General features: G+C 47.4%; 1 protein-coding gene across 1 annotated transcript; it reads left to right on the forward strand.

The window, feature by feature from the left end:
- Positions 1 to 397: 397 nt before the first annotated feature.
- On the forward strand, positions 398 to 25,281 carry LOC149359102 (gastric triacylglycerol lipase-like). Its single transcript, XM_089567612.1, has 9 exons — positions 398 to 442; positions 2,596 to 2,803; positions 6,321 to 6,432; positions 7,126 to 7,276; positions 9,492 to 9,584; positions 10,775 to 10,933; positions 12,399 to 12,470; positions 23,137 to 23,205; positions 25,009 to 25,281. Exons 1-9 carry the CDS (start codon positions 398 to 400, stop codon positions 25,279 to 25,281), a joined length of 1,182 nt encoding a protein of 393 aa, XP_089423738.1.
- The last annotated feature ends 1,913 nt before the right edge of the window (positions 25,282 to 27,194 follow it).

Below are 27,194 nucleotides of genomic sequence, written 5' to 3' on the forward strand. Positions count from 1 at the left end.
ATCTCCTCTCTTCTGGTCGCTTAACGTTACATATATCATAATCGTCTTCATAGCTAGCAGCACTGTCATTATTTTAATTTCAAGCCTTTTGGTTAGCCTAAAAGTTTATGCCCCATATTTGAGTAGTGACAAGATGAAACTTCTCACGCAGAAATGAGCACTCTTGAAGTCAGATTTCAAACGTGACGCGTCTGAATTGCGCAGTGCGCAGTGCAATACGTCCCTTTAACTTCGAGTTCCTCTTATCACGTTCCCATTGCTTTTGTTCACAGGGCGCCTTGAAGGTGGAACGTTTAAAAGCTTCTGGAAAAGACACTAGTTTTTCATGGCCAAACCAGAATTAAGGCCTTGGTACCAGAAAACCCTGCACCAGTACCTGTCACAGGTCCCATGACTCATGCCAATGCTTAACAGGGATGCTGTACTGGGCAAGTTGGAGAGGGTACATGTTTGGAAAAAGCAGCACGGAAGAACAGGACGGAACCAAGGTAGCATGGACAAGCGCTTGTCCGTGTTACCTTTTTTCCGTCCCGTTCTTAACCATTTTTTAACAGTCTTCTTTCGCGCTGGTTTTTTCCAAGCATGCCAATGCTTCCAACGCTACTGTTCAAATATGAAAAGCTGCTTAAGTTTCAGACAAAACAAGGAACACAGCACCTCTGCGGGTGGCAGCCTAATAGTAGGGAAAATAAAACATCATTAAGGCAAGCAGCATTTGTGTCATGTCCTAGGGCATAGACGGAGTTAACTATGGAGCATAAATAGCAAGATGTCCGCACTTCGTTATCGGTAGCAGTTAATTTCCTGCCATTCAGAATCCAGAGAGACAGAGGAGCTCAGTCGTTCACAAAGGCTGGACTCATTTGAGAAACAGGTATAATATGCCGTGCTCAATTGCGCACAACCGCCACAACGAGCACAGCAAATCGTCTCAAACGCTCGGGCCTTTTGTTCGCGAACGCTATTACTGGTCCCACGAAGCTCGACATTCGAAGGTACTCTTTCATGCGACAACAAGGCCTCGGCTAACGAAGGAAGAGGAATTGTCAGCACCTGTCCCAAATGTTGTTTAACCTACGTTGCCTCAGCAGCTGCTTTTCCTTGGCGTGCGTTGTCCCATCTTTTGCGGCACAAAAACAGAAGACCGTCTGGGTCAATTGCAGTGCGGCTGCCTTTGAACTCTGGTTGCTAGACTGGTTTATTGCCGAAATATTTCCAGGAAAGTCTCCTTTGCGATCGCTTCACCGTTAGTCCTATGTGTATATATTCGGAGAAGGGAACAGCCCACAAAAGTGTCTGAACCTGGCTGTGATACCAGACAGCCATCGCCGACAAAGCCTCCTGCTGGTATGCTGAAAGTAAAATTTCTGTGTTTGCTAGTGCAATGTTTAGCATTTATTTCGTCGTCAGGCACTACTTTTCTAGCGGCAGACGAAGACACGAAGAGGAACACGGTAAGATAATATATTCACAACCCATTTCACAACGGCTGGACGTCCTGCGTGAACGCGCTGACTCCTGTTATCGTAGCGAAGAGAAATTGTAAATATATATAGTGTAATAGGCCTTAATGTTCCACTTTTATCGTCGTCTCAGGACGTCTTAGTACACAGTGGATACTTGCCTGTAACATCTTTTCTGATAATCAGCAGCTGCTAAAAAGTGAAATGCCTGTATAGAAAGAGCATAAAACGAGTTACTAAGACATTCGCGACGAATTTCATTCAAATCATATTTTATGCAGCGTCCCTTGTAGCTCATTTCAGCAAAAATATGGTGTTAGGCTAGTCTTTTTTTTAATTCCTGTTTGAAAAAGAGGAGAGCGTGCAATATAACGCGATTTAAGTGGACGAACTTGAATCGCGTTCTACTCTTTTTTTTTTCCGGGTAGTTCACATAGTAATCAATCATAGAAATAATAACGATTATGATTTTCTCTAAGTGTCAGAAGCCTGAGATTTATTAACACAGTATCTTCACAATAAAGTGAAATATTGGAATCGTCATTGCGATAGAAATAACAGTAAAGCACAGTCAAAACGTTATAAATGGAAAGATACTGTGATTGCGGGTTGATTGAACTTAATGGATATGTAACAGCAATATAACGAGGAAAAAGGCAGCGATTAATCAATGGATTAGAATCACAAAATTAACCCTCGGCGGCCGTTCAGCGCCAATCAGGCTTGGATGTTAGACGTAAATGCGCGACTGCAATGCTTAGCGGCAGCGACCACATTTTTATGAATGCAGAATGCATAAACGCTCGCGTACCGAGGTTTCAGTGAGCAATAAGTGAACGGTTTACCGGGGAAGCGATTCGCAAAAAGCTTAATTTCTTTAAAGGCGTTGCTTGTCATCTGAAATGCGCCCTGTGCCTTAGAGCAGGAACACGGCCGACTGTCTGTTATTTTCAAGCTGTCGACGAGACTAAACAGAAACACTTTTTTCAGCGACTCACGTGCCCGCAAACTTTTGACGCCGGCTGTACGTCAAAGAACTTCAGCTGGTGGCGAATATTCTGCACACGAAAATATCACTCCCCACTCAGGCATTTCTCAAATGCATTTCTTTTGTCGCGGAAAATTATTCCAGTCAGAGTTAATAGCAAGCAAGGGGTATCCCGTGGAAGAGCACACGGTAACAACCAAAGACTCCTACGTCATCTGGATCCAAAGAATACCGACGGGACGGGCAGGAGCAGGATCACCGCGCGGACAAGTCAAACCCGTCGTCTTCTTGATGACCGGTCTCCATGGCACCAGTGCGGACTACGTGGCAAATATGCCCGACCAAAGCCCCGGTAAGCCTGCGGCTCCCCTAGTGACGCACCAATTTAAAACACAGATCGATTTAATTCAGTGCGTAGTTTTAAGTTCATAACCGCATATAAAAGCATAATTCCTGTTTCGTGTAGCGAGCAAAATAGAAGGATGAGAGCAAATGGTTGTGCGCCTCCGGAGAGTTAAGGAGTTAGTGCTAAGAAACTGTCCGTGCATTAAAGTGTAAAAACAGAACAGAATTGGGCCTAAAATACGACCGCATATTTTTCGCTCTTTCGTAACCAAAGACTTTTCTGCAGTATTGCAATGTCGACTGTGTTCACGACAGGTCTGATTGTGTCGCTACGAAAAGAGATTGCGCAATAGTACAGAAAACTTTGTTTTTATTACAAGGCCGGGCTCGAAAAGAATACAAGTTTGCTCTGATGACAAAATTCCCCGTTCTGTATTTCGACAGGGCACTAATCCCCGAACCCTGCGCGCTTCGCAGTAACACTAATCTTACTATTGCCAACCTTGCGAGTAAATTTTAACCTCAATGGTTCTCGCAAGGCAAACTTGAAAGTGGTTATGACTGCAGAAAAGTCACAAGAAATCCGCTGTGAGAAGTCGTCGGTATGAATCGCTGTTGCGGTTTCTTTGCACATTTATTTGTGCTCCGCGGAACTTTTCCAAGCCGCGAGATTCCAAGCCGCGAGATGTGACCTTCAGAAAGACAACTGAGCAACGCTGAGGCCGGCTCCTTACGTTTCTCAAAAACTGTATTCTCTGTCGACTTCTCCACCCGTTTCAATCTCAGTGCTGCTGGGAATTTCTGTCCGCCGACCTGAGAAGAAAACATGTTACCTTGAAGTCCACTTTGGTTTCACTATCCTCACCATGTAGAATGAATATTCTATCTTTCGTTAAGTACCTGTGTTAATCTGAAACCATGTTTTGTGTGACATATGCTGTAGCTCACATGCACTGGCGTGGTGCATAAATATGTTAGTATGGTAAACTGTGCTCGGTTGGTCACCACGAGTTAACGACTTCGATTCCGGCTGCAGTAGTCAGATTTCAGTAGCGACAAAAAGCAAGAAAAAGCTCGCGTATCATGATATATTTGCATGCTAATGAACTTCAGGCGCTCGAAATAAATCTGAAGTCTTCCGCTGCGGCATGCCTCATTCTTAAGACTGTTGCTTCCGTACGTAAAAAAAGGAAGGTAACAGTCATTGAAACCCAGGAATGCATGAGGAAATGTTTTTGTCCTTTATTTTCGTTTTTAGTTTCATTAGAAGAAAATTAATGGTCAATCCATTTTTTAGCAGAATGATCAATGAATGAAACTAGAAGAGAGGGCGACCACATGCCGCCGATGGCATCCAAACCCTTGACTTCCGCTAACTGCATACGGTGTTCGACCAATTTGGCTACAACAGCGGCTGTACAACTTTCCGCTTTCTACTGAATTTGTTCCCCTTGAAACCTCACTCTTAGAATGTTCACCCGTGCCACCATCGTCTCTAGCGGCACGCGTGGAACGCTCTGTAAGTGCCACACAGTTACAGGAAGTGGTTTACTTACATTGTGGTTGGGACCAGTCGAAACGTCGGTGAACCCCTATGTCATGTTTTGCAGCGACAATCAGTCTAGCCTAGTGTCAGTCAGTCTAGTCTAAGCGTGCGTCAGGATGCTTTATAAGTATATATAAGCCACTATGAACCGGAAGGAATATGCTTAAAAACTGGACTGACACTCGCTGCAAACCTTAACGCAGGGGTTCACTGACGTTTCGACCGGTACCAGTTGCAACGTAAGTAAACCACGCCCTGCAACTGTGTGGCACTTACAGGCCGTTCCACGTCTGCCGCTAAAGACGACGGTGGCACGGGTGAAGACGCTTAAAAACATAGGAGTGTACTGACGTTTCGACTGGGGAGTAAACACATGCTTTTAAGCGTGTGTCAGTCTGCTTTTTAATCCCAGAACTTCTGGTTCATTTCTTGGCAGCTGATTAATGAATATAAAAATAAATTAAAAAAATCGTCAGGCTTTGATTGGTTGCCTAGCCAAAATTTGGTGTAATAAACGCCATTATGTTTATTCGATTTTTGGGCGGTTCATGCACATATACAGGGCGTCTCAGCGAATACTTTAAAAAATTCTTTAAATAGACATATAGAAAAAAAAAAGAAAACCTCTACAGGAGGAAACTCATCTGGGGAGGCAGCATCGAGGCTCCCTACTCGGAGAAATTACTACAGGCGCTGCGAGTAGGACGCTGCAGTCCGTGCTACACGTCACCAGTGGACGTTGCGTTTGCGCTAGATTTCAAGCGCTCCTCATGCGCTGAGTTCGGTTTGGTGCGGAAAAAGCACGGGATTTTCCCGCGCTGCAAAGCTTTAGAAACTTACCTTTGCTTCTCTCTAAAGACTAATAGGCACCGTCTTCCCCGTGACTACAAACCCGTCATTGGCAATAACTGCGAAGCTTCGTTAATTAATACATTTAATTAGTGAGGTTCAGTAATTCAGAACGTCGTTTACTATTACTGATATCCGCCGCAGCTGAGTTTGCTCCTGTAGAGGGTTGTTTGTTCTTTAAAAATGTACTTTAAGAATTTTTTGAAGTGTTCGCTGAAGCACCCGGAATATACCAGGTGTTTCAGGGAAACACGTCACTAATTAAAAAAATATGTTTTTTGGGGCAAAGAAAAGCTTTTTGCGGCATAGTACTACGAGTGTTGCGGACGTCAAAAACAGGCGAGTTATGTTAACTAGTAAAGTGGCTGACTAAATTCTCATAGCTGACTTTTCAACTATTACCGATGGGTGCCTGACTGCAATTAAATATTTGTATCTGGCCGTTAGTTATAGCCGTACCAGTTTTTAGGATTTCGAAAGCATGATTACCCTCGCCGCTCTGGCTCAACAAATTCACACTACATCCAAGAAGATACAATGGTGGCCCGCCGGTGTCCAAAAATGCCCAGCAATTGGGGCTGCGAAAACCGCTGCCGCGGTGAACGAATTAATGGACAGAATTATGTGGCACTTTTCACTTTGAAAGAACGTTGCGCAAGGCTGAGCCAACTTACTCGTTCAGCTTTCTTTCTTGATCTTTTCCTCAGGACATATAGCCAAACCCAGCTTCTGCAGTCGACCTATTATATTAACATTGCAGCGGTCACTCTACGCCGTATTGCTCAAGGTACAACTTATACATGGAGTATAACAGTTGGTTTTTATCCTCAAATAGCCGCCTATCTTCCCGTATGAAATATTAACGATCTACACGATGTATACAACTTAAATACAAAGTTTCGGAATTTGTTTAGGTTACTATTTCCTGGTCGATTTCGTTAACGTTTCAAGTTAGGGGCCCGCTTCTTCAAACTTCCCCCTGTAATCCTCTACGTTATTGCATACATTTTTACTGATATATTTGTACCAGCCCACATCGGCAAAACCTCCACAGAAATGAAACATCGCGATTGATGTCTCACAAGGTGAGTGCTTTAATAGATTCCTTTTATATGACTCTCTCGTTCAGGCTTCGTCCTAGCAGACCATGGCTTTGACGTCTGGTTAGGCAATGTGCGAGGCACCAAGTACTCTAGCCATCTCCGCCTAAGTAAAAAGGACAAATCATTTTGGGATTTCAGGTAAATAAGAGCAACGACATTTCGAAACTTCTTTTTCTTGAGGAAAATTATAGTGATTCATTCGATTCGCAATGAGAACAAACTAGAGACAAACTACAGGTCAGTCAGTACTTGTGAGCTGCGATGGTTAGTTCCGCATCTTATGCAGCATCCCCAAAACGAAAGGAATAAGTGTTCGTGGTTTCCAGCATGGTAATAAATTTAGACGCCCTCTCTTTCTAATGCAAAAGTTGCGGTGTTTGATTCCACAGTGCGCATTCGATGCATATAACAACTATGTGATTTCTCCAGGAATCAATAAAATTACCCTTCTATGGCTACTTTATATATAAACGAAGGTTCCATAAGAATTCGTGAAAACTGCGAAGATAGATGTATGGACTAACACAAATGTAAGCAGCCTGCTCGACTGTAACTGTACTCTGAAGAACTGCCAACCAAACCGCTAGCTTGTAGGAATCGAAATATGAATCAAATTTTTGCACGAAAATCGCATCACCTTATCCTAGATTTTGTCATTGTTCTACATTATTCAGTGCCCTTCGTGTTTTAAGCAAACTGACAACCAGGATCTTTGACGATATCCCCTAGGCCAGCGAAACTGTGTTTAACTCCGGATACGCTTTGCGTAGCATAGAATGCTCAAGTTTATCTGAGGGTTCTCCGCTGGCACTGGTTTTTTTTTTCATGCAGTTTTGATGAAATGATCGAGAGCGATCTTCCGGCACAAATAGATGCCATCTTGCTCAAAACCCAGCAGAAAGCACTGCTGTATGTTGGATGGTCTCAGGGAACCTTGATAATGTTTGGCTTGCTCGCTTCAAAACCGGAATATAACAAGAAGGTAAGCAGAACGCTGAGCAGTAAAAAGCGGTAAAGGGTTCAAGTTAGATCGCGAAGTTACCATTGGCGGTCGACCTCATGACCGATAGTAAATCTATTCCGGTCAGAGGAGGCAAAACGCAGTCTTGCGCGCAACAGGGCAGACATTCCTTGCGGTAGCATCGGCAGCAGTTACAACTGGGACATCAGCTGAGCGCCTTAACCAATGAGCGAGCCAGAGTACCCTGGTTCGAACCCGACCTCACAGGCCGCGTTTCGATGGAGGCGAAACGCAAAAAGCTGCTGTGCGATGGCAGTGCACGTTAAAGATCCCCAGGTGGTCCGGAGACCTCCTCTGCGGCACCTCTTTCTCTCCTTTTTTCTTTCACTCCCTTCCCTTACGGCGCGGTTCAGGCGTCCACCGAGATATGTGAAACAGTTACTACGTCAGTCCCCCCCTTTGTTGCTACAATCGAAAGTTCTGCGTGCGCGTACGCGTAGCATGCGCTGGAGCATGTTTGATTTGAAGTTTCAAGCTGTTTTTAAGCTTCGAAATTAAAAAGAACTCGTGCAGAGCTACACAATTAATAATAAAAGAATGAAATCAGTGGAAATCTGTACTTCAATCTGAAGCTTCCTGCAACAGAGTCAGCAGCAGGCATGACAGCAGTACTGTGATGTGGCGTCCTCTCGCGGCGCAAAACTGAAGAATTGAACTTTTGTTTTCCCTGAAAGCCGTGAGGTGGTGGTACACTCCATCTTTGCGCGCTCAAACACGCGGTTTCGGGCAATAGTGCTGTCCGAGTCCGAGTGGTCAAATAACGTTGAAAAAAAAAAAACTGCATTTTTCTTCTTAAATCACGAGACGGTAACAAATTCCGACATAGTACTTCCAACCACTGTTGATGCAGAGTTAAGACTCGGCCTCGCAAGGCGGTGCCTCAGCCGTAAAGCAACTCACGAATATTTTCGAAAATTTTGTTTTCACTGTCGCGTTGTACTTTTTTGACCTGCTTGTATTAGTTCCAACGAGTAGTTTTTGAAAATGATGAGAAATTAACTATAAAACAGAAAAAACAAGGAAACCACTGCCGAAACTTGGTACGGACCACAGTTTAACGTCACGAAAGGCCAAGCATGACGCCACGGATACTGTTAATAAAACCTGCTGTGTGACCGTTAATTAGCTAAACTGGTCATGGCGACTACTACGGCTATTATTTGTCTGAAATGACCGAAAGCAAGCTGGCGAGTTTTATCCCAGCAAATCCAGAGCGAGTATGGACAATCGGGCAGCCTGTAACGTCACACACAGAAGGTCGCCCGTAGAAACCGCCCCGACTCAAGCCACGAAACGGGAAAATTTGAAATTTATGTCCCCCGAAACAAAACATTGCCCGGCTGTCAAATTGAGCACAAAGAATCAGAATGTTTCAGAGAACTTACTGTGAAAATTTTAGTGAAACGCGCGAAGGCCTAAGAAAAACCTAGAGTCTTTAAAGGTAGAAAGGTAGCACTGTTGAAACTTTCAGGAATTCTTTGTTTAAAGAGAAAGCCCCGGAATATCAAAAAATTCATCTTCAAAATACATAGTTCTTACACGATCTGTGAAAACGAACGGTTCCTGACATCCATAAGGGACAAATTTTAACTTACAGTCTGCAACTAACATCCGTGTACCATTTCTTTTGGACTGAAGATCCTTTTCCTGTCCACTCTATCTTCTTTTTCTGCCGCGGTGGCTCAGCGGTTATGGTGCTCGGCTCCTCACTCGAAAAACACCGGTTCGATCCCGGCTGCGGCGGTCGTATTTCGAAAGAGGCGAAATGCTAGAGGTCATGTAATGTGCGATGTCAGTGCACGTGAAAGAACCCCAGGTGCTCGCAATTTTCTGGAGCCCTCCACTAAGGCGTCCCTCATAGCCTAAGTCACTCTGCGACGTTAAACCACATAAAACAAACCGTCGAATAGTCAATTTGTGCACCTTCTACCGAAGACATGCAGACTGCCGCAGTCAAAAGCAGTGCTCAGGTATGGGATAAAGCCGGAACTCGAGTTTGTGTCAGCGTGCATTTTTTACCGCTAAAAAAATTGAATGAGTTCATGATGACGATAAATTAGCTGTAGCTGTGACACCGCCTTTGTAAATCGAGTACGCACTCATGACTTCCCAAGGTACACGTCGTTGTAAAGTTACAAACATCAATGAACTTTCTTCTTTCTGCTTCTGTCCCAAGGTTTTGCTCTTCAACGCCCTTGCACCAGTAGCCTTTCTAGGCCACATGACAGCAAAGATCAGGAACGCGTTTCCGTTTGCCGACTCGCTTGAAGTAAGTACTTAATATTTCTGTCAAGTATACACGCGCTTAGCTGACGTTAGAATTGATGGTGTCAGCCCGTTTCATTCACTGCAGTCTTGTTTATGTTACCTCTTAGTGCTTCTACTGGCGTCTCTATGGTCAATATGTGTTGCTTTGGGACTAACCGCACATACCATAGGTCGAGAACCTGATTTCGGAAAATTGATAAAATAAAACTGAGTTCGGAATGTCGCGTAGGTTGCCCACAGGAAGTTCTGAGCCGTCAACATGCCATTAAGCCTGCACAAGCGAATTCGGAAACTTGTCACCGCAGGCAACGCTGTATTTGCATCCAGTGCATATGACCGTGAATGCATGTGGGAGAAGACGCGAGGTGAAACCGTCTTTTCATGCTATAAATGTTTGTAGGGAAACCTAGTCCGCAGCATTAGTGACGTTGTACATTCACAACAGTATTTATCGACACAGTTTGCAATATCTCTGGCCCAAAAATTTCGCCCGTTAAAGTCTCAGAGTTATCTAAACGCTCGAGAAGATTTTACTTTGGCCCTATTTTAGACAGAAAATTGCTAGAAAAAGGGAAAATTCTCCGAATGGAACATCACTGCCTAAGGACACTACAGCTATATACAGTTATCTGCGAATCGAATGACGGACCCCCCCCCCCCCCCCCCCCTCACTTCATTATGAAGGCAACATATGGAGGTTTGGTGGCCTTTCATAAAAATCACTGAGCTGTCCTGGTGGACGGTTTCCCAGGGCTAAGATGATAGCGAAACTCTTTGTAGCATACTAACGAGCGAATAATTCAACAACTGGAGTAGGGAGCAGTTTCTATGTTCAGCCATAGTTGCCTATCAGAGTAAATGCCGTCACTCGTTCGAATTGGTTATTCATACATAAGTGAAGAAATTACAGCGAAACATTTCAGCTTTTCTCCTTTATTTTCAGAAGAAGGAGCCGTAATTGTCAGTTACAGCGGAAGGCTGAAAGTCCCAATCGATGTCTACTCCCACAAAGTGCTCAAGCTGCGTCGGAGCTCCGAACTCTGTCCTGTCGTTTATTTGTCCTCTCGTACAAGTTTAAGAAAAACAAAAGAAAGAAAGAGGAGGTCTGGAGCAGCAGTGCTTTGCGGGGTTAAAGCCAATTCAAGATGAATTTAAAGGATGTAACCGTATTTTCGTTTCAATTTCTTCCAGAAAATGCTGCAGTTTTTACTCAGGGGAGCTGCTTTTGGCAAGAAGAATGTCGCCATCGACGCAATGAAAAAGCTATCGTGCGGACGAATCCGAAGCGGCAACTTGTGCCGCGCAGGCTTCTACTTTCTGAATGGAGGCTTTCCCATAGAAATGAACCAGGTACCTAATGATGGAGTCGTACAGTAATTAGCTGGCCACTTACAAGCATAATTTTCAGTGAACAAATACTACTCCTTTGGTTCCTTCAAGAAAAAAAAAACAAATCAGTGCAGTGTAACCTACAAAAATTACGCTTATTGCTGACATTTGCTATTACGCCCACCTCTGCAAAGCTTGTAGCCTTATAGCACGATAAGCGTCCAAAATATGGGTGTCTCTCTTGCTTGATGATTATTTGTGATCTGGCCAGATTCGCAAGTTTTTTAAGCAACCAAAGATAACGGTTATAAGTCAAATGCATTCTTCATATTGGCAAAAGAAATAACATATTTTATAGAACAAAATCCCTCCTTCTGTAAAGAAATATATTTAAAGTAATTGCCGTAAAGAAATCGCTCATTATTTTATACCAATTCCATGTACTTACAGCAGTAGAAGCCCCATGCTTTTCAAAGTTCGAGAAGAGCCTATGCTGAATGTTTCATTGTTTGCGCATACCGACTGATAACTTGTGATCAGGGTGTTTTCATTTATCGTCTATCAACCGCCGCGGTGGCTCAGTGGTTATGGCGCTCGGCTGCTGACCCGAAAGACGCGGGTTCGATCCCGGCCGCGGCGGTTGAATTTCTTTGGAGGAGAAATTCTAGAGGCCCGTGTACTGTGCGATGTCAGTGCACGTTAAATAACCCCAGGTGGTCGAAATTTCCGGAGCCCTTCAATACGCCGTCTCTCATAGCCAGAGTCGCTTTGGGACGTTAAATCCCATAAACCAAACCAAACATATCTATCTTCTTTCTAGCGCATACAGCTTTGAGAAACCATCGCGCAATATTTCTCGTTTAGAAGTCTCTGCATTGCATTTTTAAGACACCATGTTGCGTAATAGAAACTGTTGCAGTGTAAACACGTGGTTAGTGATTTTCAGCGTAGATCATAACTGATATCTTGAGAAATTACCGTCTCCCTATAGGCGAAAATGAAGAAATTACAAATATTCAACCACCCCAATGAAAATAGAACCAGCAACGTTGTTTCGCACGTGTGCTTTGTACACTGCACCCACTGAGTGGATTAATATTCAGGCGAAGTAAGGAAGGTGCTGAGATGAATGGAATGACATTCACGTGAAATGCCGCAGTCAGCGAATCTAAATTTCTGTGATGTTCTCATGCATATTGTTCAGAGCATGCGTCCGATCATCACAAATTCTGTTTGAGTCTTCATATTATCCGTTAGCAAGGGAATTATTAACAAAGTAACAAAGGAGGTGAAACATCATGTGCAGCTGGATGGATCTTCCTGAGTGAGCAAGTTATCTTGTATTTAGAGCTCAAAAGGAGCAAGGAACCTTCACAGGCCCCGAAATGTCCTAGTTTATTATATTTTTCTTGATTGCCGCATGTATGCACCCCTTTTCGCAAATTCTGTGACCCTAATCAATGAACTTACGTTGCTGCCAACCCAGACGAGGCTACCAGTGTACGTGGCATTCGAGCCAAGTGGAACTTCAGTAAGAAACTGGCACCATTTCGCACAGGTGCGTTTCCTATTTTTTCTTGCCTACTAGCGGCATTTTATTCTCCAAATAAGAGAGCGTGGGCAATCTAAGACTGCATGCACTATAGATACACTGATAAATGCAGCCTAATTCCATAAACTGCCTGCACCAATACTTTGTAAAAACTCGTTCTTTGTTCTCATTATCGCGCAAAATAATAGTTTCATAAGAACCCACGCCTTTGTATTGCGTGATGTTGCTAATTTTGAAGAGCGCGTTTTCATGCTGTTATGGCTAGCATGACGACCGTCCCGGACGACATTCCCGGACCGCTGCTTACTTTAAAATTGTTATAATGCCATCGATCAAACTTCTCTTTTCACGCTTTAGTTTATCATTAAATTTGTTCGCCCCATTAAAGTGTTTTTGTGTTTAATTGGACGCCAGCATCCCTCTTTTTTTTTTGTTTACAGAAAATAGTCCTAAAATTCTTTCACTGCCCTAGACTGATTTCCCATTTGTTTGTGTTTCAGATGATTCTTAACATTCTTTTCTTCTATTGAACGATATTCCGTTCCTGCTTTCACTTCTGATCCTTATTTGTAATTATGTCCCCTCAGCTTGGCTTGGTGCTACAGTATACAAAAAAGTACAAAATAAATGCGCCCACACAGTTAAGACGCAAAAACTGACGAAGGCGACTAGCAAATGCAGCAAATAGAAATGTAATCGGTGAGACATCCTTCCTCAGGCGTTCCACTTAGATTGAGATTTATTAGCTTTTTCGCAATAGTCTTAAGCTACAAGCGAACCGTTAAATGGGCGATTGGATTACAGAGCAAATAAGCGAAAGAGAGGGGGAGAGGAAGAAAAGACACAAAAATGAGCAAACTAAAATTTGTGTAAGGAAGGCTAGAAGATCAACAGAGGAAGCTTAAAGAACGCAACACAAGTCAGTAAATAGGGGAAGAGATGGTAGTTCAGAAGGCAATGAATATATTCTGATGAAAACCAATGCTACGAATATGCTTTTATAGGTCTAAGTATTCCGGCAAGGCAGAGCGAGGTCTTGTCAGGCCGAAAAGTAATTGGGTAAGGCAGCTGTAAAAAAATGACGTTTTAAAACAGGCAGCTGCATCTGCGGAGGACTTCGAATCGAAACGACGGTATTAGTAGCTGAAACCAGACTGATGTAAATGGTTATTTTATTATATATTATTTGCGCTAAGTTATCCCATCAACAGTTAAAAAGCTAAGGGAGAATAGAACGCAAAGCCTGTATAAATTATGAACTCTAAAAATTTGTAAGCAGAAAGCACATGCCAGAAATGGCATAGCGCACTTCGAACGGATCATAGATGGCGGTAGCCGCGCACACGTGCAGGCCAGGGCCTTTGGCTGCTAAACGGTCCCAGTCTTTGCCTGCTTCTAATCTTTGAGCTAGGCTGCGCGCACGGTATTTCTGGCTGCTTTCATGGCTTGTAGAGCGCTCGCCATCAGCAGCTTTTCTTAATTTGCTTGCATGCTCGGCTTCCTTCGCCGTTTTTTGGGGCCGCTACGTTCAGCCTCTCCTGCTTTAGAGCCTTTCTCTATCCTGACTCAAACTGCCCAATTTCACGGCTATGGCGGCATCTCTACTGGCGAGTAGCCTTTTTGTATTTTCGCGTAGTGCGCCCTATGGCATATTAAGATGCAAAAAAAAAAAAGCAGTTCAAAGGAAGGATGATGGAATAAAAAGAGAGATAAAAGGAAAAGAAGGGATTTGACGTAAGCATGCAGCTCTGTTGTGCGTAAACAATCACATAAACTGCGCGAATAGGCATTGTTCTTGATCCCAAGCGGAAGTGATTGACATTAAAGAGATCTGCATAGCGCGATCCGCTTCTGCGGTGAGCCACTGCGCATGTGCAGGTCGCCCAGAGGACGCCAGATGGCGCAAGCATTCCGCGTCGGGACCAATCAGTGCGGGCGCACAGGCGCCGCGTGGTGGCGGGTCACAGTAGCGGCTGCGGTTCGCGCTGAGCTTAAAGGGACACTGAGGAGAAATTGAAGTTGGCTTGTATCGACAGAATACCAGCTGCTGATTACAAAAACGCCACTCATACTGACAACAAAGCTCTTGTAACGTAGAAAAGAGCAAGAACCAAAATACAGGAATCGCCGCCACAGGCCAAACTCGCAAGTACAAGCGTCATGACGTCATATAACAAAACAGTGATGCTGGAACCAATGGTTCTAGCAACGCTAGGACACGAGAAGCACAAATCACTGAGGCGCAGCCAATGCATGCGCAAATAGTTGCTCCCTCATCTTGCAGATGAGGGAGCAACTCCAACAGCAGGACCAACTCCTAGTACCTCCAGGCAAACCTCCACACGGGGACGATGCCTCCGGCTCACTGCACATCGAAAACTCCTCAGAATCACCCACGACAGATAGTGAGGTTCAAGAGGAGCCAGAGGTGCGAAGGAAACCGCAAGGCGAGCTCAACACACTTACACCGACCACAGAAAGGCCTGGGGTTGCGGATGCTAGCGTCCAAACGAATGGCATAGTGGCGGGCAATGAGCACGACCAGGCCTCGCCCAGCGGGGGCACCTCATATCGAGCAGAGAGAGCCGGCAAACCGGCGAAGAAGGATAAAAGAGCCCAGAAATCCGGCCAGCGGGGCGACAGCGAGAGACATCTCCGGAGAGAGGACGCCGACTCGGTTCGGGAACCCAACGAGAGGCATGGTCTACCCGACTCCCCACGAGAAGTGTGGGTCGTTGGTGATGGAAATGCACCACGAATAGCCAGGGCACTACGACGGCAACTGGGAAAGGGTATGAGGGTGGAATGCGTCTATGGCCGCCATGCGACTGTAGCCGATGTGCACCGGAGGCTCACTCAACTCCACAGTGAGCCCGGACACAACCTGCAGCTGCTAATCTTGCACGCAGGTGTGGCGGATGTGATTCAAGGTGCCCAGCCGGAAGCGGTCGTCAAATCAATGAGGCAGCTTTTCGCCCCCTATGCCCAGAAGATGGCAATATGTTCCGTCCCCGAAGTGAGAACACGGGGAAAAGAGCCACGGGCGAAGGCAATGCTCCTCAACACACAGCTGGGGAAGCTGTGCGCCTCGGGGAATGCAGTGTTCGTCGACTTCTCCAAGCTCTTGGAGGTCGACGAACAGATGGCGCAGGATGGCGTACACTACCTGGCTGCCACAGCTCGCCAAGCGGCGAAAGAAGTGGCACTCGCGGCTCGACCTTTTTTAGGGTGGAGGCGGGAGCCTCGGCGCGGACGACCCAACCGACTGCCTCCGAAAACACCGGCCGCAGAGACCCCCCGTGGACAAGCGGAACTGGCCGGAAGGAAACCGAACGCAGCCGACGCGGTCGGGGAAGCGAAACCAGCCCCAGCAGAGCAAGAAGCGTGGGCGAGCTCCGGAACAAGGACAGGCCTCATACAGGCGCCTTCACCATGGGCCCAACCGATGTACTGGGAGCAGCTGCGCCCCGGGCCGCAGCTGCCGCCGCCGGCGGCCCCATGGCACCTGGGCACGATGCGGAGCAACGTGATGACACCACACGGTGGCCCAGCCCCTCTCCAGGCGACGCCGCACTTCCCGCGATTGGCTCAACCGGGGGGAGCGCCCGGAGACCTTTGCCAGATGGTTGGCGACCTCGTCCGACACCACATCTTGCAACAGTTGCCGCGGCAGGCGCAGTAAGGGGCGAGCAGCAGCGTCGCCGCCCAGCACCTCGGTGCAAGAAGCAAAGAAGCTTCAGAGTCGGTTTTCTGAACCTTCACGGCGCTCGACGAGAACAAAAGTGGGCGGAACTGTACAGCGCGCTTCGCACAGAGGAAATATCCGTATACGCGGTGGCCGAAACCCACCTCCGCGACCTCGAGGAGCCTCCCATCGACCCGAGCTGGTGTTGGGCGGGCAAGAACAGATTGGGTGAAAGCCGGAAAGGTGGAGGTGTGGGAGTGATGTGGCGCCGTGAGTTGGAGTGGCAGGCGCAAGAGTGCAGTGATCGTGTGGGGCATGACGATGGATGCAGTGACCACTTATGGGTGGTAGGTGATCTCCTCGGGGTCCCCACAGCGCTATGCGTGGTATACTTTTCCGTCCGCAGCAGTCGTCCAGACAATAACCATGGTTTAGTGGAGTGCGTGTGCAGAGACGCCCGCCTGGTTGCAATTGACAGGGAGGTGATCATCCTTGGGGACTTCAACGGCCACCTCTCCGAGCTTGACGGATACACTGACGCTAACGGTGACCTCCTCATCCGGCTGGCGGAACAGCTCCAGCTCAACATCGCCAATTTGGACCCGAGATGCGACGGCCAGTATACGTGGTGCGCCAGAAACAGTGCAACATGTATTGACTATGCGCTGCTATCCCCTCGTTTACTGAGCCTTCTGCAGCACCTCGACATTGATGAAGAGGGCCTGGTTAGCATGGGCAGCGACCATAATCGCCTGCGTCTGGACTTCAGCCGTAAACAACGTCGGAAGACTCGACCGCGACGGTCGAAAGCTCTCTACCTGCCGGTAAGACAGATGGAGGTCGTCGCCAAGGAATTTGAAGAGAGCCAGAGGCGGATCGGAGCCGCTACATACGACGACTACATGGAAGCCCTGCGTTCGATAATGCGCTCACACATGGCCCACAAGGGACATGGGCAAGCCTACAAGAAGCCATGGTGGGACAGGCAGGTGGCAGAGGCATGGCAAGCGCGCAGGGACGCGAACCGCGCCCACCGCAGGGCGGTGAAAGATAAGGACCCTGAGGCAGCAGCAGCGACATGGGACAGGTACCTGCAGCGCAAACATGAAATGCAGTCATTGGTGCAGGCAAAGCTGGCGGCCGCAAATATCAAGCAAATGCAAGAACTGCGGGCAGAGGGCAAGTCGGCAGCTCAGAGATTCTGGCGGTATGTCAACTCACTGGACAGGAAAAAGGAGGGGCCAATAGAAATGGTGGATAGTGCTACAGGACTGCCCATCACCGACCTGCAACAGCACGTCACTGACTACTTGTCAACCCTGTATCGGCCACCAGCCCACACGCCTGAGCACAAGCTTGAGAAGACATCGTCCTCAGCTCCACCCCAGGACCAACCGGACATCACATGGGAGGTCGCACTGCCAGGCATGAATCGGGCACTGGGCCGCATCAGCGCTTGCACAGCCACGGGACCCGATGGAATACCAGCTCGCCTACTAAAGCTACTCGGTCCAAACTCGAGGGAACAGCTTGCCGATTTGTTTACCACCATTATCAACGGCGGAGACATACCCGAGGACTGGCACAATGGCAGGGTGGTGCTCCTGCTGAAGCACGGCGGCAATGCTGCCCATATCGGCGACTACCGGGCACTCACGGTCACCAGCGTGGTGTACCGAGTTTTCATGCAAGTGTTGAAAGCCTGGATCAGCGGATGGGCTGAATCAGTACACGTCTTAACGGAGCTGCAGAATGGGTTTCGTCCGGGCAGGAGGCTAGAAGACAACCTCTTCGTACTCACTAGCTGTATAGACATCGCCAGGAAGGAGGGCAGGAGTCTCATTTGCTGCTTTCTGGATGTCGAAAAGGCATATGACAACGTTCCGCACGAGGCTCTCTTCCACCGCCTTGGTACTCTGGGGGTGGCACCTCCACTCCTCGATACGATAAAGAGGTTGTACCAGGAAAATGCAGTCACTGCCTTATTTGGCGATGTGCAATCGGAGCGGGTCTGCGTGCGCAAAGGGCTTCGGCAGGGATGCCCATTGTCTCCCCTCCTCTACCTGCTGTATGTGTGCGGACTAGAAAAGGCACTTCTGCAGACAAACCTGGGATTCGGCCTTAAGTACAGCACCAGAGGAATTGACAACTCCAGCCGACTGCCGGGTCTTGCCTTTGCTGATGACATAGTAATTATGGGAGAAACACCACAGGATGTGCAGAAAATGCTGGACGTTTGTGCCGTGGAGCTGCGAAGCCTTGGACTCAAGTTCAACCAACGAAAATGCATGGTTGTTCAGCTGGCGGGCGAGGCGACTGATCGGCTGTTGCTGACGTTGAACGAAGAGCCCTTGACAGTCGACACATCGTACAAATACCTGGGCATAAATTTGTGCGCTGACACTGACATGTTCAGGCTGCACGAGGCCAGGGTCCGTCAGTCTGCACTCCGAGCGCAATGCATCCTCAGACGTCGGTGCCTGTGGGGGTGCCATCAGTACACTATGGTCCGCGACCTCTGGAAGCTCGCGCACGTACCAGGACTCACGTTCGCCAACGCGGTGGTCTGCCTCCCATCAGCCACCAGGAATTGGCTAGAGCGCAGACAAACAGAGGTCGGCCGCACTGCAGTCGGTTGTCATGGACGGGTGGCCAATGCAGCCATCCAAGGCGACCTTGGATGGTCTAGTTTTGAGGCAAGGGAGGCATGCAGCAAGCTAGAGTACCGCGGTCGACTCCAGTTCATGAGCCGCGACCGATGGGCTAGGCGGGTCTTTGAATACCTCGCTGCGACATGCCTACGCACTACATGGGTGAAGCGCCTCCACTGGATAGAAGGCAAGTATGGCCTTTTCCAGACACCCATAAATGCCGAATCAGCAACGGCGTGGAAACATGAGGCAAGGAGACGGGTCCAAGAACTGGAGAATAAGCAGTGGCTGCAGGCACTCGCGGAAAAACCGACACTGGCTGTGTACCGCGAGTGCAAGAACAGCATCGGACCCGAAAAGATCTTTGACAACGGCCTGGGTAGCACACTGCTGTTTGAGGCCCGGGCCGGAGCGCTGCGGACACTGGTGTACCGCCGTCGCTTCGATGCAACATCAGAAGCACAGGCAGCACTATGCCGAGCGTGTGGCGATGCGGAGGAGACCATCGAACACCTGGTGATGTCGTGCCAGAGACTCCATCCGATGCCGACAGAGGGCACCACATTCCCTCAGGCGCTCGGCTTTCACGATCCTGCGGTGGACGACGAGGGAGACAACTCTAAGCACAAGAGCGAGGGTGTGCTGCGAACCAAGCGTCGACTGACTCTTTGGTGGCGCACTGTGTCTAACCGCGCGAAACCGCAGTCGGATGTGAACGCGGTCGATGAGCGAACTCCTTGCTTTGAACTTTGCGTTTTTTTTTTCTTCTCCTTCTTGTGCGCTTTCATCTCGTTTTTTTTTTTGTTTTTTGGTCTGGGTGCTCACTTCAGTGGTGCCCGCCCGTTACAAAGGGTACGGCCTCAAGTATCTATCTATCTATCTATCTACGCGCTCGCCTGAAGCATCGGGACCAATCAGCGCCTGCTCGCCGGCGTTAGGCGGGCTCCCGGTATTCCGCTAGCGGTATCAAGGTACACGGTATGCTAAAGGTGTCTATTTGCGAGAACTTCGTTGACGACTTCGAGAACGAGATCCATCGTAACGCTCGCAAAACGCCGGTGCAAACGTAAGCGAAGCGACTGTAGCGACGGCCGCAATAGCCGATAGATGCCTTCAACGTGCGGCCGGCGGTAGCTTTCTTTTCGGCTGCTGCTAGGCCGCACTGCTGGCAGCCAGAAATCACGGAGTCTGCACACGTCATGTTTCACGTCACTTAGTCCTCTGTCGTCATAGCCGAATCCCAAGTTTGAATCACAGCGGCGGGAAAAACCTTTTCAGCTTCGAATCCAAATTTCTTAGAAATAAATGCATTTTTCGCTGCCGGCCAAGTGGCAACAAAGCCATGACATGCCGAACTATCGGATTTTGCTATAAAAATATATTAATAGTGCTCTCCTCAGTGTCCCTTTAATCTCTCTTTTATGCGAGCACAGGATGGCCTCACGGAGAATCCGGGCACGCAATGCTGAAGTCTGAGGGCATCTCCATAGGAAGTGTCGCGAGCCAGTCTCGAGGCATGCAGATGCCACACACCGAACGCACCGGTCAGGGGTATGGAGGCTAGGTAGTTTGGGGGACCCTATCGCACTGAACTATAGGGTCCCTCTATTTTAGAAATCTCTAATTTCGCTGCACCACTGGTGGCGAAGTGTCGGAACAAGGGCCCCTCCGACGCTCAGCCTCCTCGCAGAGATCCCTTTCCATCGAGAAAGATTGCGGGAAAGGGGGCACGTGAACGGAGGAATGAGGCCGAGGTGCCCAAAAGAAGAGGAGGATGTGAGATGGCTAAGGAGTGGATCTGTATGGAGAGATCTATTGGTAGTATCATGGAAACGACTTGTACAATGTTCAAATCGCAATGAGCCTGCACCGAGTCAATGTGTATGCGTACAGGTAGAAGCGAGAGGCAGCAAGGAGTAATTAGGCAGCCTCGGGAGTACCGCGGACTTTATTAAGGTTGTTGAGCGCCTCTTGGGAGCCTGTGATAAGGTTGACTCGGTTATACGAAGTGTTTCCAACCAGAGTTGGGACGGCGCCTACAAGCGCTTGTAATTCTAATTGAGAAGAGTATACTCGATAGGGCAAGCTTTGTGCTGTTTAGATGAGTGTGAGCTGGGCTAACAGGTGTAGAGCCTCCAGAAATAGATAACGCTGCATAAGTGTATACAGTGGTCTGCAACTAGTTAAAGCTTTGAAAAATTTTGCTGCCTCAACCAGAGACTAGTTTGCGGTGAAATTGCGCATATAACTTTCTTACAGCGGTACCTGTTGCTTTGTCGTAAGTTTGACAGCGTTACCAACCTGGTTAGGCCGCGCGTGATGCAAACCCATAATCGTCGGCACCGAGATCGACGACAGGCAACCGCCATCGCCGAGTTGCCGCAGAAGAGCGGCGGGGGCACCGGTGCCCGCGCAGCTTGCAATGCTAACCTCGGAGACTTTCGCTTTGTGGCGTTTTTCCCTAGCGACAACAGACCACCACTGCTTTTTGGCGGAAACTTGGCGTTGACGTCTTTCAACTGTTTTCCGGTTTTGCATCATGCGGGGCAAGACCACGCAAGTATCGTTGTCAAACTTTGTAAAAGACAGAAGTTGCCTCAAAACGCAAAGAAGCCTCTGGTTGAGGTGTGGGAATTTTTCAAAGGTGCAACAATAAAGTTGCGGAATACAGCAGAACACGACCGTCCTGTAAGCGACAAGGAGTTGCTACAGACGGTGAGGACGACGGTGTTTTCTTGAAGCGAATAGTCTTATTGATGGTGACTAGACAGTATTCCCGAATAGGTAGGAAGCATTTTTAAAGTGGAACGGTGGGATGCTTCAGGAGTTATGTTCGCCCAGCGTTGGTATACTGATTTTATGAAGACAATAATTTGAGCATGTTCTGAAATCAAGAGACAGCAGTTGCCTGAAGGAGTCCAATGACGAACCGCGTGACCTCGCGATTAAAGGGGCACCGCGATGATTTCTTCAGTACCCGTTAATATCATTAAATAGATTCATCATGCTTTCCAGAGACCAGAGCAAAAAGAATTATTGAAATCGGAGCATGCAAACGAAAGTTATTCCACTCTGAAAATTCGAAATGAAATGCTCAGACGAAAACGCATTTCACTCACCCATTACACTCACCCAGTACCGAGATTGGGCGCTACCAATCAGAACCGCGCCTAGCGCACACGCAGCGGAAGCGTGCATGCAGTTGTTGCTTTGTCGGGGCTGTAGACAGCCGCGCATTTTGACGGCGTCTTCCCCCCGTGTACGCGACGCCGTTGTCAGGGCAGGGGGACTAACGACAAAGGAAGCTCCCCGAAGTTTCTTTTTTAGTCGGACTGGAAGGCTGTCAGCGGTAGCCCCCTCCCCCCCAAACTCGATTCCCGTCTCCTGTCCGGCCTTTCTCTTCACAATTTCGGGCAAGGTGTGTCTACTGGCTTTTTTTTCGCTGCCGTCTTGGTATGGTCACGGCCGGTCTCGACGCGCGCGCTTTCTGGTCTGAGCCAACGTTTTTTGAACAGCGCTGGCCGCCACGAAGGTTTGAAGCGGAATTGAAAGTGTCGCCCCTAGCTGAATTCTTGTTAGTTTTCGTTCGCTTTCCCTGCTTCTTTCCAGTTTTTTTTGTGGCATGCGAAAAGCTTTCAGTACTCAGACACATAATATTTTGGATCAATTTCGTAAGTATAAATGAACAATATGCAAACTGGACGCCCAACCAATGAGAAAGGCAGCGCCCTATCTGGATGCCACCTCATTTCCGCTGCCGCAAATGGCCGCCGCGTTGCGACACCATCGGCTCGAAACAAGCATTTCTAGCGAAGATTAAAATATCAAATATTCACAATATCCCTTACTCTGCATACAAATAATAAAGAACCCATGCATTATGTACGTCGCAGGGTACCTTTAAGCGCTTCAGGGGTCGGCCATTCTCGTTGGATGAGGCGGTGATATTCGCCCTGATAAGGGAGGCGAGGTTGGAAGTCAGCCCCGCGAAATGCCGAGTTGTTTTCAAGCAGGCTCCGCCGGAGTTGTGAGCTATATACCTGCGAGAGGAAGGCATGACACAACTTAGAAACACGTACGACATGTACATGACTGTCTTCTTCGCGCAAGTACGTACCGTATCAGAAAAGAACCAACTCGCCCAAACTAAAGTATTAAGGGAACTTGTAGAAGGACTCAGAAGCGAGAACAGGGAAGAGATACGTATCGCGTGCTCGAACAAACTGGCACTGGTTAGAACAAAAATTAAGTAGCCAAGACAGCATTTAGTTCTGAGTTCATGTTGAGAACTTCCGTTCTCTGTATGCTCAAATTTTCTTCTTCATTTTTTTCGCAGATAGCAAAGGCCAACCGGTTTCAGAAATACGACTGGGGACGCGAAAAAAACATTGCAATCTACGGAACGGTAAGTTACGTGCACTATAATTCACGCCTGAAAGCGTCACAGCTAAAGATTATAGCCAGTTTGAAGCTGGTGTTCAACACTTCAACATTTGCTCTTTGGTCATGAAAACACGGCTATGTTAATTATTGAGTACAAACTCACTGAGGCTCTGTGACGCGCCTTGTGTGCAGTAGAAAATAGTTCGATTTTTCTACTCATGGGAACATATCCCACAGAGTGCTTGTAGGTGACAAGCGAAGCTTTGCTCTTTGCGCCCCTGATCTCCAGTACGCCTAGAGATAATTTATTCGATTTACTCTATTGACCTTTCACTTCACAAACATGGCACAGATACTGAAAACCATGGTCTATGGACCAAATACCATCCTTGGGCTTAAAATGGCAAATTGTTCATTGGAATTTCTTTGACTTGAGAACTAGGAAGTTAGCCGGTCATCATCAGTTCTCCCTATATTTAGCTTCTGCAAGCACCTCAAAAAGGGTTAGAGGATGAATTAAAACTAAATCACGGAAATAAATCTGAGATAGTCACCCTTATTACCTTATTTCGCATTCATGACCGGGAAACGTACGTAAGTCCTGCAACGTGACTTGACAGCTGATGCTTGCAGACACTGACACGTGCGCTTACACAGTATGGTTGATGCTTTGGTGCAAATCTGAGGAAGCCATTTCTGTGATCCGTTTATCTGAAAAAAAAAGAAACTAGAATTTTTATTGCGCATTACTCAGCAACCTGAAAAAACTGAAAAACTGAAAAAACTGAAAAACGGAGACACTTAGCTTGACTGCTTTTATTCTGCTTCAGCTGACAGCGCCCATTACTTACTTGCCCCATTATGAAAGAAGCCGGCGGCATGTTTTTGTATGTTAGTATGTGTGCGTACTACTCGCATATGGTACAGAAAATACCAGCGTTGGCACGAAAAATAGGGCGCCGTCATCAAGTAGCCGTAGGACGCACACTGCAAGCCATTTCAAACAATCATATACATGTCATTTCGTCTATATGTACCCACACTGGCAAACCTGAATATGGAGCCAGTTTTCCTGACTACATTCTTACCAAACTTGTGAGCAACCTTTTGTCATGCAGTGTTCCGGTTTGTGTCATGCGATTTCACGTTGCCTATAGCTTACATGTGTTAGTCAAGTTCAAGGCTAGTTTGCGACAAGGATTCGAACCGACCACATATGCACCTTCAATATGCCTTCCCAGACTTCCTCTCTCCCTAAAGGCGGCCAGCGTGCTGTGCGATGTAAGTGCACGTTAAAGAACCCCAGGTGGTCGAAATTTCCGGACCCCTTCACTACGGCGTCCCTCTTAGCCTGAGCCACTTTGGGACGTTGAACCCCAATAAACCTAAACCCTTAAGACACGGTTGAGGTGTCCACCGAGGTGTGACACAGTTACTGCGCCATTTTCATTCCCCCAAAACCAATTTTCGTATTAAAGTTGTGACGCACCTGTTCGTCCTACACCGTTGCGGGTGGCGTCATATGATTTCTCGCTCCATATAGCATACGTTTCTTAGTAAGGTTGAAGGCTAGCTCACGGCAGGTATTCGAATTGAGTGTCCGAGTGTTTCACTCTGACCGTTGCGGATTCAGCATTAGTAGAGTCAGCGTACGGAGGCACGTCTTCGTTTAATTTCTCAGTGCGCAACCTGCGTCTAAGTCGAACGCTCACGATGACACACTAATGCTGTTGCCTTCATAGCTCGTCTTACATAGCTTACATAGCTCGTCTTAACAGACTTAAGTGCCCTCTGAATTTATTTATTTATTTGCCGTCCTCTACAGCCATTGCCACCCCAGTACGACCTAAGCAAAGTAACAGCACCGGTGGCTTTGTACTGGAGCGACGGAGATGTGCTGGCCACTCCACGTGACGTGGCACACGTCGCGAGGAGCCTGCCCAACGTGGTGCTCAACTACAAGGTGCCCGTTCACGGCTTCACGCACGTAGACTTCGGCTGGACCATAAAAGGCAAAGACCACGTCTACAAGAAAATGCTGGAGATGATTATCCGGTACTCTCAGTTACAACCGAAAGCATACATCGAGGACTACTGAAGAGAATAAAACTGCACCTGACCTGAACAATCGAAACAACTTCCTGTTTTCTTACTGCCGCCTTTCTCGGTTAACGTAGCCACAGAAACTCTTTGCTTAACGCATGAAATAGCACAACTTCATGCATTGATGAAATGGAGCCACATGAGAGAGAAGTTAGCGGCAGCAAGGACTGACAACCTTTTTCCTTTTGCTGTTTGCAAACAAGCGCAAAAATATTTGTCGAAGCAGCAATAAAACGCCCTTTAAAAAATCCTCGAGTGCCGATAACTCGATAAAAGCCGATAAAAGTATTTCTCCTGGGCACATATCCGCTCAAGCTTCCGAATTCTGCATTGAAACGCAGTGTCTGTACAGAGATTAACAAACAAAAATCTGTAGCTCCTTATTTGTAGAGCGATAAATACTAGCTAGCTGTTTAATAATGGTTGCGTAATGTGGTAACGTTAATATATTAGAGCGCCCCTTAGAAAAATACATAAAATGAAATGTTTCAGTTCGCGCCACTGAAGTATAACGGTTGAGACGAAGTGATGATAAACAAAGTCATCCCAAGAGGACAATTGGTCTTTTGACACCCGAATGTGGAATAAAAAAAATTGGTAGGATTTTAACGTAGTTAAACCCAGTAGATGTACGAAAGCAGGTGTTCATTCTTCAATTGGAGGGACACTTAAGCTCCGCCTGAAGGGTATGACGTGATATATTTAGTGCATGGGTTAATGTCCACATATGCAGAATTAGTTATTCTACACTTCGAGTCCTCCTATACCACTACCAGTGCAGTGGCACAGCGGTTAAGCGATGCGCCACTGCACTGGCAGGCGGGTGTTTCTTTCACAGCCACCGGCAAGGACTAGGCAACCCATGCTGCTCTTCCCGAGCAACCTCTCGCGCAGCTGCCCTGACGCTCCTCCAAAATTACCCGAGCTTACCGGAATTGCTTGCCGAGCTTACCCGACTGATCTCGGTGTGCTTCGAGATTAGTCGCCTCGAAAGTGCCTCGATTAGTGCAAAATGGCGAAATTTCGCCCTTTTGCAATCAGGTCTTTGACAGTATGCAACAATTGAAAAAAAAAAAGTTAGGTAGCGGTTCAACACTGCCGAACCGAGTTTCACGTAGTGAAAGCTACATAAGCATGATTAAAAATGATTTATCTTTGGTTGATCTTTTATTGTTTCTTAATTCTCCCCACCACTTCACAGCCGCTTATTCGTGTTCATTGACTGGCTTAATGAAGACAAAGACTGATCGATGGTCAGGCCCATGCCAAAGACTAAGAACCAGACGCCGTTACCACAGCTTTACGAAGGGAACATTGATGGTTGCACACGTAGAAGGACTCATAAGAGCAAACACGATAGTTTGCATTAGCACACACGGCACAGACACAGCCAAATGGGCTATCGGTAAAGTGCCGGGGAAACTGTACCGTAGCGATGGCACTGCCACTCAAACGAATCGCGTGAATCGTCTTTCTGTCCGCAACGATGTCCATCGGCGACTCAGAGTTGGTGGTGGTTGCTGAGACAGAATGTGTAAGGTCAAAGGTCAAAGATAGAGGTTAAAAGTGGTCTACTAAGTGGACCACATAGGGTTAGATATATGCGTATAGCAACACTAGCCACGACTTATATCAAGGTCGTTTCAAGGTCATTCGGAGGCTCACGGCGAAATGCGTCCCAGCTATAGTAGTTCAGCTTTCACTACAACAATGAGGTGACGCTGTGCGCGAACACGAGTAGTGTAGCTTCCGCTACAATAGTGGGTGACGTTGTGCACGAACACGAGTAGTGTAGCTTCCGCTACATTAGTGAGGTGACGTTGTGCACGAACACGAGTAGTGTAGCTTCTGCTACAATCGTGAGGGACGTTGTGCACGAACACGAGTAGTGTAGCTTCCGCTACAATA

The sequence above is a fragment of the Amblyomma mixtum genome, chromosome 2 (assembly GCF_055824585.1).
Source record: "Amblyomma mixtum isolate Tamu chromosome 2, ASM5582458v1, whole genome shotgun sequence".
In the NCBI taxonomy this organism is placed as follows: Eukaryota; Metazoa; Arthropoda; class Arachnida; order Ixodida; family Ixodidae; genus Amblyomma; species Amblyomma mixtum.